Source organism: Plodia interpunctella, chromosome 4 (assembly GCF_027563975.2).
Source record: "Plodia interpunctella isolate USDA-ARS_2022_Savannah chromosome 4, ilPloInte3.2, whole genome shotgun sequence".
NCBI lineage: Eukaryota > Metazoa > Arthropoda > Insecta > Lepidoptera > Pyralidae > Plodia > Plodia interpunctella.
In genome coordinates this window covers 7517290-7529136 of record NC_071297.1, presented here as the reverse complement: position 1 = coordinate 7529136, position 11847 = coordinate 7517290, and the positions used below count along the sequence as shown (strand labels likewise).

The 11847-nt window shown below is 32.4% G+C and overlaps 1 protein-coding gene across 1 annotated transcript; it reads left to right on the top strand.

Annotated features, from left to right (window-relative positions):
- The first annotated feature begins 1669 nt into the window (after positions 1-1669).
- LOC128669463 (facilitated trehalose transporter Tret1-like) lies at positions 1670-7437 on the top strand. The gene is made up of 3 exons (XM_053744320.2): positions 1670-1867; positions 4539-4674; positions 4949-7437. Exons 1-3 carry the CDS (start codon positions 1724-1726, stop codon positions 6214-6216), a joined length of 1548 nt encoding a protein of 515 aa, XP_053600295.1. The 5' UTR covers positions 1670-1723; the 3' UTR covers positions 6217-7437.
- Positions 7438-11847: the final 4410 nt, after the last annotated feature.

Here is an 11847-nt window from a genome sequence, read left to right as displayed (position 1 = left end):
ATATATAATAGTTAAGGATAATTATAAGTTGCGAACATTTAAACAAACTGTTGAAGTATGTCCACTGTTCCTAATCAGAAGATATTGATCAGAGTTTGTTTTTTTTCTTATCGAAACTTATATCTTTACTAAAGAACCAAAAAAATCGACATACCTTTTTTATTTCTATACCTATGCCCTATGGTTAGCAGATTTTTTCATCAAGACGAGGATTTTCAAGAGGCACAAGTATAACACATAACTGTCGATCTGATTGTGATACTGAGAAGGGAAATCCGACAACCTTCGCATGATCCTAGCTGACCTAACCTTGGTCGAAAATCCAAAATTGTTATGTAAGTATGTTTATTAGATACATGACCATGAACGTGTTACTAGCAGTGATCAAAAACGAAACTACTGTCGCTAGTGGACTCGAAGCGCCGAAGATTTGCAGCAGAGGAAGAAACCTGTAAAACTCTTAGACAAGTGAGAGAGGTCAATAATTAAACAACTGTCGTAAATGACACCACAACAGTCATCACCATCCATGGAAATTTTCTACAAGGGATCAATACTGTGCTGTGTGTGGTCCCAAGTTACAACTAAATTCATTCTGTGAATGTTTCCTCAACGACTGATTTCGATTATAATGCCAAATAGTATTAAAGTAATGTGATATTATTATTTCCTTTCAATATCATCTTCTATTCCTAGTTATCCTGATAAACAAATTGGTAACCTGTAGTTTTTCCTGCCGTGTTTACGATTGTAGACTCATACACTAATCTTTGCTTTTCTTAAATATGAGGCGCTGGCACGTCCAGTAAGAGTTATGCCCCATTGCTCAGTCGTGCAATAAATACGAGTAGTACTCTACACATTCTTCCCGTTAATTAATTACTCAGTAACTTAACCATACATTACTGTGTACCTTATGATGAAAAATTAACCTTATAAATATATTTGAGCTATCTGACGCTCTATCAGCAGCAGGCTCTACCTTTCTAAGGAGACATAGGTAGGTTAGTACATTCATACAGGTAGTTAATACATTCGAAATTTGTAATTTTCACAGAATGAGTTTATTTGGTAATAAACTATATAATGGTTTATAACGATAAATACTAAAAATAAATGACTATTTTTACCTTTTATATTTAGAGAAAATCACATATTAGGTGTCCTAATTCTAACTCCTAACTAATAGTATAAATGTGAAAGTTAGTTTATTTGTTTGTTTGTTACCTTTTCACGCACTACTCGTATCTACTCAACCAATATTCTTGAAATGTTGCATAGGCACATATAGTTTGTAAATTATAGTAAATTTTGCAGCCTTTAGCCCTTCTCCGACATACGACATACTTCCTACTCCTACTTACTACTTTTCTACTCCCGGAAAAATAACTGGGCGAAGTCGCGGGCAACAGCTAGTATTGAATTGTTTTGTCAACAAAAACAAAGAATCTGTGATGAACGACATTTAGGCAAAGCGCGAAAAATTTTAGGTCTAGGTATTGTCTTTTTGCCCCCCAATCAACATGAAAGATATTTAAATCTTAAAGTATGACCATATTTTCCACAATCGTGTCGATATCCAAGATCTTTTGTTATCCGTTACGGAACGTGAGTAACAAAAATAATACACTCGGTGATAAGATAGCTTAGTACAATCACATGCATTGGTTAATATAACCGACCGAGACGTCCGTGTGTCCGCAGTGTTCCGCTTTGCATCGAGATGGATGACACTTTGGGCCAGTTGGAGAGAATATACAAAAGTGGAACGGAAAATAGCAAAGTTGAAAATGAAAAAGTTGAAAATGGAAAAGTTGAAATAAACGAATATGAAAAACCGGAGACACAAACGCCTTTGAAAAGACAGGTGTGTTCGAGTTTTCGATTTTCATTGACTGTATTTTTAGTTTCAAATGAAAGTCTGAAAATTGTGTTGTGATTTGTTTAAAAATACTTGTATTATTTTGTAGAATGGGTAAGTGCTTAATATAATAATAATAAACTCCAGAAACGATATTATGCTCAACGATTGATACAATAAATTAAATTAATTGCATTAAATTGATGAAACAGGTATATACAAACTTAAAGAAATTTCAAAAAATTTCAATTTTCACGGTCTATTAAAAAATCCCACATAAAAATGTTTAACATATAATAAAATTATACAGGTTCTAAGACAAAAAAATACGCTGTTTTGGAACACACCACTTAAAATTTTGACGGGTAGTTTGGATAGATATGCGCTATGACAGTATCTAGAACTACTCAGAAGTTGCATCATGAATAAGTAGTCATTATTTGAATAAAAGGGTACCTACCTAAAGTGCATATCTCGATAAAGTTCTTGAATCCCATGGAAATATACCAAAACTGGTTCTGGAGGTATGCGATACAACCGGACCAATGACACTTTGAAATGCATCACAAAGTTGATGAAGTTTTACAAATACACACTATATAACATAATTGTATTATTTCTAACTGGGCCGGCATCGCACGGGGTCATTATGATGAATAAACCTTCGAGAAAAAATGTTTCAATAACAGTAAAAACTGCATCAAATCCGTTGCGTGGTCTGAAAAGAAGAAAGCTAGAAAAAGACAGAGGGCGACATTATGTTTTACTACATAGTCAAAAACAAGCAGAGAATTGCAATAATGTTTGTGAGGACGTTTCAAAATGTATTATCATCGATAAGTGTTTATAAGAACAACATTAGATATCAACGGTGTCAATCAAAAACACTAGGTACTTTTTTTTTTCAAAATACAAAACATAAAAAATGATAAGTATAAGTATTTGCAATATATGTATTTTGTATTATATTATTTACGTATTTGTATTATATTGCATTGTTTGTATTGGATTTTGTGTATGATGGATACAAACTGAAAAATAAACAAAGACGAACTAAAAAGACGTTATCTTGACATGAAAATGCTTCCGAAGTTTATTTTGTTTCTTTACTAATGAAATAATCTCTACTATTATTTTTGAGAGCACTTGGAACGTTGCGTTTTCTCCAAATGAACCGTGACAGGCCTATTTAATTATGTCTGTCATACAGTGATGGTTTACTTCTTCTTCCTTATTGTATTCTTTATGACAAACGATCTATCTGTCACATTCTTTCGCAAGTATCTATCTCCATTCAGGGCGATCCAAACTAGAACCAAAAGTATTAGGTATTCTGTGAGTAGAACGAAATACCTACACAAACGAAAAGACACGACAAAATTACTTACCATGATTATACTGGATTTCGTCTACAACGTTGGCGTATACTTTTAGTACATACTTTTCATAAAACTGTGTAAATATAATAAATAGGTAGGTAGATTAGGTATGAACTTAGTAATGATGTAACGATACATGATTATTAATCTTTAATGTTTAAAACTAGAGGCCTGTCTCGGCTTCACTCGTGTAAAAACATAATAATAAGTTATACACTTCAACCTTCCTCAAGAATCACACTATATATACCTACCTATATATAAATATATTGGTGAAAACTGTACAAATATCCTTACGGTAGTTTTAAGTTTTTATCGTGTTCATATATACAGACAAACCAGATTTTTTTTTATGATATGGAAGGATATTCAGATTGCTTTTTTTTTATTTAATGGTGATATTTCTTATCTAGCATTGACGTAGGCTGATTTTGCAGTTCAAACGATTATTTGTACCTATAATCGACATTTTAGCTGATTTTCATGTCCTTCGAAGAGATCAAAATTTGGACTATGAATTTTTTAATTTGTAATTTTATTAAGTACGCGATTGTTATTTTTACACTACTGCTCAATAAATAGTGTATTTCTTATATTATAAGATTTTTTTAGGATGTGTTAAATTTTATTTTTAAAATTTCATTTTAAAATTTTATTTTCTTGTCAAATTGTTCGACAGCAGCGACTCACTCACTCGTTGATTACATTTTTACATTCACAAATCATAAAAAAATAATATTTATCAATCTTCGTAAAGTCTATATATATTGTCAGGAATGAAGATCAATATCGAAAGATAATTAAAGGTCATACAAGCTCGTAAATGTGCTATCAATTTCTATTAGCTGACCTCAATCTTGTTTTCTTTGACATTCGTATCAGTCCACGTGCTGGAGTTCTGAACCTAGTATTAAATTGTTGCAAGATAACTGATAACATGAAGGAAAACATGAAAACTCTATACGATATGGATAATCTACTATAGTGCAAAGTAGAGAAGTCTAATGCCACTCCTTTGACGATACTATAATATATAACTATAATAAACGATAAAAGTTAAAAAGATTTTGGGAGATTTCTGTTGTTTCAGGATGTAATAAAAAATGTCAGAGATATTAGATTACGGTGGCAAGTTACATAAATTTTATAACATCATCAATTGACTTTATATTTTTTATTAATGCTTCTCTGGCACTTTAAAAATACTAGGACACTTTCCGTTCTGAATCAAAACCGGACTCCAATTAACAAACACATCATTTTTTTCAATGATAATAAATACAATTAATTTGTTACAGATTCTAATAAGCTTCGGAACGTTCATGGTGACACTTGGAGCGGGATCAACGGCGGGCTTCTCCGCAATACTAATACCACAGTTGCAACACTCGAAGGGAAGACACAAATACTCGATAGAGACTATATCATGGCTAGGTAATATACATTGTTGGTTTATGTAAATCATATTAAATGATATATTGAACAGGATGAATATATATATATATATATATATATATATATATATATATATATATATATATATATATTCTACTTGCTGTGACTTTCTTTTAATATTTGATTTAGTACGTAATAAAAATGAATAATAAATTTTGCATGCTGGCAATTTAATTTTCATGACGTTTTGTTGCTCACTTGTCCAACTAGTTTAGGTACTCTTATTTTGAACTAAAATATGGTTTAATTTCAGCCTCAATGTCGTCATTTGCACTAGTATTTGGAAACCTACTCTCAGGATATTTAATGGAGAGACTCGGCAGAAGGCGCTCGCAGCTGGTGTGTGCTGCTTTCTTCGTAAGTGGATGGATTTTGATTGGATGTTCACAAGACAAACTTTATCTCATATTAACTGGGAGATTTATCACTGGTCTATGTCAAGGATGGTTAGGCCCACTTGGACCAGTATTCATTGGAGAAATCAGCTCTCCAGTATATAGAGGATTTTTTTTGGCTGCCATGTCTCTAGGCATAGCGGCAGGAGTATTAATGTCACATCTTTTCGGTACGATTCTTCACTGGAGCTACGCGTCTTTCCTCTGTGGATCATTCCCTCTGATTGGAGGAATAATATTATATTATGCACCAGAGTCGCCGGCATGGTTGGCATCCAAAAATCGAATTGATGAGTGTATCGAATCCTTCCAATGGTACAGAGGAACGAGCCCCGAAATGAAATCGGAACTGGATAAAATGATTGCCGAACAGACAAAAAGAGACAATACGATAGGAAAAATTGAAGCTTTAAAGTTGAATATCAGAAAACCAGAATTCTACAAACCGTTGTTTGTGATGACAGTATTTTTTGTCATAACACAATTGTCTGGAGTAAATGTTGTTTGCGCGTATACTACAGACATGATGAACGAACTCATAGGAGGCCACACCAATAAAAATAATGTATATGTGGCTATGTTGAGTATAGATGTGTTGCGATGTGTGTCCCTGTGTGTTGCGTGTGTGCTACTAAGAAGACTTGGTCGACGGCCCCTTGCAATGTTTAGTGGAATTTTTACTTCAGTGTCATTGATAATATTAGCCCTGTACTTGTATTTGGTTGATACGGAAATTATAAGACACATCGCGCCGATTATATCTTTAGGTTTAATGGCGATTTACATTATTGTATCTAATTTGGGAATATCGCCTTTACCATGGAATATGGTTGGCGAATTGTTTGCGACAGAAACTAAAGGTGTAGGTTCAGGTATTAGTGTAATGATGACTTCCATTGCATTCTTTGGAACTGTGAAAACAGCCCCCGCTATGTTCAAAAGCATAGGGCATCATGGGACATATCTATTTTATGGGATTTCAACATTACTGGGGACACTTTTCTTGTTCTTCTATCTTCCGGAAACAAAAGGAAAAACTTTGTTGCAAGTTGAAGAATACTTTAGACATAGTAAGAATAAGCCTCAAGTGCCGGAAAATGAACCACTAAGTAAATCAAATGTTTAATTTAACTACTTACATTACATTACAAAGCAGATCTCTTAGTCTTGTGATATTTTATTAAGTCAATGATCACGAACAATAAATATAAAAATAATCGTTAAATGTATAAGTAATAGTCAAAAATGCATTTATATTTATTGAAATCTTAACAATTTCTATAAAATGAAAAATATCCATCAATACGCGTTATGTTATACAATTTTGTTATTGAACAACATTGACGTGCGTATGAGTAAAACCTATTTAAAACGACAGAGCATAATGGAGCGGTAACGACTACGCAGAAGAGAACGATGGAGCAATGAGGCTCCCTGGCCTGCCTTAGAGTTATAACCTTGTATGGATTATAATAATCTTGAATAAAGATTACGATAATAATAGTAAAACTGATTTTCCGAGAGACGTTTCCGAGTTAAGATATGAGTTACGTAAACATGAGATATGCAAATATGGCTTTATTAGTAATAAAGTTGCTTAGTACAATAATTCATTATTATCGAGTAGAAAGTTAGGATAAAATAAACTTTAACATTAAATAATTCTATGTCTTTCTTATTTTTAAATCGAAGTTACATTATGTACAGTCAACGGCACATCAAGTTACCGTGTATGAACCTCTATGCCGCGGTAATAGCGGTTCATAGCAAACACGCTATGAATTTGGGTAGATTGATGTGCTGTTGACTGTACATAATTGTTATTGAAATTACGCTGATTGTTGCAAATCTAAATGCGAATACTTAGTTAATTTATCTCGTACACAAAGGCCATAATTATGACATATTATTCAATAGTAATTACTTTTAAATTGGTGTCAATGATAAATTGTTTTATATAGTTGTATGACAGCTTAAGTGTTTAGTAAATTAATATTGTGTAGGATGTCTGCTGATAGACATACATTTTTTTCTATTAGATATGAACTAAAAAATGTACTACTACTATTATTCTATTATTATATTATTTTTATGAGAATATACCAGTGTGGAGATATCAACGATAATATTTTTTGAAGAAAAAAGATTTTTACGTTATTGGGACTAAAACAATGTGAAATATAATAATTAAATATAAAAATTTTCGTTGTAAAAAAGTAACATTAAAATAAAAATGTTATTACATAAAAATATACGAAACTTTGTATACGTGTATTCTTAGTTATTTTACTTAAATTGTAAAACATGTTTCGTGAAACACAAAAATAATAAAACATTATTTATTATACTCGATTTTCGTTACTTACTTAAAAGATACTGTGCTGTGTGGTTCCGCCCTAAAATAGGACCACTCCTCCCGTGAATATCGTACGAGACGACTAAGGGGCACACAGACAATACTGTTAACTGTTTTCAATGTAACCCAGTAGTCATGATAATACCTATATTGCAGATTCGGAACCGAGTAAGTTGAGCGGTAAGATAAACATACTCCTTCGTGAATACCTATTACCATCATACACATATGAGTATATCCAAACTACCCCGCAACTTTAGTCGATAGATACATTCTGTCACATTGATAAGTTATCAATTACCTACATAATCAATTAAACAACAGCGTGTGTACAGTTCAAAGGTGAATGAAGACATGTGTATTAATTACTTCCTGAATTTGAAGAACATTTCCTCGAACAAAAGTCGGACATATCCTTTACGAGGTCTATTTCACAGTCCGTTAAGTGGGCTGGGCACCGGCACGTGTCGCGCCGCAACTTTTTGTCGCATCGCGACACGTGAAGAAGCAACTATTCGCCAACATGTGCGACGACTTTTTTTTCAAAATTTTCATATTCCCACGGCGACATAGTTTTTTTTTTGGTGGAAGAGAAACGCATCTGGTGCATAAATTTATTTTTAGGTTAATGAATTACCAAACGCATTGCCTATATGCATGCACATGTGATACAATATACACATAGAGTAAAATAATCCATCCATATTTAGTATCGTTCATAATTTAAATACATAATTTAAATTTAGTATCGTAACCATAGTTTCGCTTTGACTGCTGCCACTGGACCGATTTTGAGACCTAGGCTGAGACATAGGCTACTATGGTGAAATGAATACCAAACTTTTCACTCTATTGCAAACATTTTACAAATTTTTGAATAGTAGTAGGTAAGTATATAAACATAACATTTTATAAGATCATCTGATTACTTGAAGTTCATATGCAATGACATTCAGTATTCAATAAACACTTAGGTAAAATTTTATTAGGTGTATTATTAGTTTAACTAATCTAAGAAAGGCAAACAACACTGCTTTGATGTCTAGACAGCTGTTCATTAAAAAACAATTGTGGTAAATACAAACGTAGAGAGACGAGTTTATCATTGTGTTGGCGGATACATTATTAAATATTGAATCAGGTCATTACCACTGCAATTATGCACAGAAAATCATTAGACGTGAGAAAATAAAATGAGGTATCTTGGTGTAAGTATGTAAAAGAAGAAAAACTATTTAAACTAAACGGTATGTGAGCACCACAGCCGTAAGGATGGTCATGTCTGTGACACAGAGTTTGGACTAATTATTGCAAATTCTTTAAGCCACAAAACATTATAAATTTATTTATTACTTCTGTAAACTATTCAAACATATTAAAAAAAAACAATAGAAATAAATAAAAGAATATAAGACACCGAGCTAGACTTGTGTAGTACCTTTATGTAGATGTACTTAATTTTAACATTTGTAATATTAATGTTTAATTTTTTTGGGTACGCAAATCAATTATTATTAAGTAAAGCTTATACAAATTTCTACCTCAAAATCTTTCCAATACATAGGCCTTATCAGCTAACCAAACAATGAAATTACACAATGTCCTATTGGCGTGCAATTGATAAATAGTTGATTGACTAGTACAGTTAATAGCACGATATTCCATTAAAATTCAGTGTTATTTCGACGTTATTACCGCCACATATAATGTGCGTGTATGGAGACTTTATACAGCTGACTGTACGTTCGTGTGCGATTAGCAATCCAGGTCATCATTAGCATAATCAATGCGGTGAGTACAAAGAGCCAATGTCGGGCATTGCTATTACATAAAAGTGATCGGAATTGGCTTTATTTGGTAGACAAGAAGTTCCTGTTCATTATTTTCACTTATCAAGTTCATGGAATAATGAGTGGACAGAAGTGGAGTCGGACATTTTTAGGATTCTGAACTAAACAAGTTCGTCATAGGCTTTTATCGAAAAACTACTAGTTTTGTTGGCATCGATTTTTGTACAATATTATTTCAATATTTGTAATCTATGTACTTGTGTTTATATTGTTTACTTCGATTATAAAATAATATGCTTAGTTTAGATACTGTTGCGGCTACAGAGAATAATATCAACTTTATATAAGCTTTCGACTATATTAAAAGTCAGGTCAAATCGAAACAATACAAAAATATTATAGACAAGGGGTAACGATAATGTTGTATCTCTGTGATTTCTGTAATTTGGACCAAGTTGCATTTCCCATCGCATCGTCAGCAGACCGTAGAATATATTAATAATTCGAAGACACGTGGCTGAACGGAAACGATACACGTGCTGGCAATTTAGAAGAAGGGTAAAAAAATGGTCTAGAAGAAGCATCTATTTTGAAGTGGGCGGGGCGCTCGTGGAGTACTATGTTGTATTAACCCTTTCAGACGGGTTGTTTGTTGTAATTCTTGGGGATTTTATTATTTTCTATTAATTTGTACTATAAATTACAGTGATTTATTTTTTGTTTTCTTTTTAAATTATTCTATGGATTAGATGATAAGACGCTGCTATACGTAGAATTATGATTTTATAGTCGACATTTTGCCTCATGCAAGTTGTATTAACCTACTTAAAGTAGATATAAGTAAGATGGCAAATATATGATAGGTACAATATACCCACATGTCTTTAGAAAACATATCTCATTCTTAGTACGTACATAATTCATTATAGTGCATAGTAGAATATATAAAGTATCTTTAAGAATAAAAAGATACTAGATATATATTGGGAACGAAGATGAGCTGCTTAATCTAACGAAACATTCCTTTTTTCTTAGCTTTGAAAAAGCAACAATGTCATGTACTTATTTGATTTGAAATCGGTGACACCGAGAAGTGTTTGTTTTACATATAGCGTAAGGTATCTTTACCGATAAGAATCTGTTGATAGGTACACAAAGATTTACTTGCTGATTTGCTATTAATAATGTTGATTTCATATCAAAATTATAGACAACGGTATAAGCTACATTACGTTTGCAACCGTATATTTGTAACCTTTTCTTTCATAAAACTAGTATTTCATAAAATACCACATTTTTATCATAATATATATTATTTGATGATATATCGGTCCATATGAGAAACATTATATTCTAAATAAATTTCATAACTATTTAATAAAAATACAAAAATATGTGCCAAGGAATAGGGTGACTTTGCTGTTCACTTTATAAGAATAAATTTTGCATTGGACAAAATTTTATTATATAAACAAACTATTTTAAATATTAAATTCATAAAGCCGAAACCCGGACGTTCGCATTCTTAATAGAGGAAACGGGGGTTCGTGTGCGCATGATATGGTGCGTATGCGCATACAACTGTTGCAGCATGTGCAGTTGTCTCCGTGATTCCGGTTTCATGACGTTTGAATATTAAATAATGTTAAGAACTGTTTTATTTCAATATCTAACTATATAAATATTGGATAAAATTATAAACATTTGAAATAGGTTAATATGTAAATAGTTTAAACTTTAAAAAAATATCTTATACGCGCTTATTGACGAAAATACTTCAAAGTCATATCAGCAGGCATGATGCAGGCCTACCATAAAATTTTACGCAACGATTCAAATGCAAATGAACAATTCAACTCAGGTTAAGGAACCTAAAATGAATCGCATTCATATACTAGAAATGAAATCGTTGGTACGAATTTGGCATGCAGATCAGGTCTTAAAGTGGATCGCGTTATGAAATGACGGTAATGGGACACTCCAAAGAAAGTCGTTATGTGAGGTTTTTTTTCCACGTAATGACCACGACCCTCAGCCATGAGGAATACAACCATGAAGAAGAAGTGTAATTTTACATTTTGTTTCTTAATTTATTGCATTGAAATGGAAACAACTGGAAACCTGCAACCCTGCACCCTCTATCCGCTGCGGTTGACACACATGCGCTCTATTTTGAGACATAATTAGGTGAGTGCATCAAGTTGCACCATATTGTGGCGTGCACTGCACAGTTAGGACAAGTAAGCTACGCTACAGTTGATGCCTCTAACATTTTAACAACTTGGGTGCAGTATCACTATCATTATAACTACGTCGTAAGAAACCAAATTCTTGAAACTACATAACGGATTTTGATGTGGGTTTTTTATTAGATAAGGTTTTTTCTGAAGAAGGTTTAGGTGTATGATGAGATTCTAGAGCCAAGCCGGGACGGGCCGCTAATAAACTGATTCAATTTTTTCGTCTCATTCAGTTTCTACGTAAAATCTTTGCTAGGTTCTTTTACAGGTACTATAAAAAATATTATATAATATTTTGATGATAAAAATGTTTCAAAGGTTTTATAAATTTACAAAATATATGAAACTAATGTCGAAACTTTTCATAAATA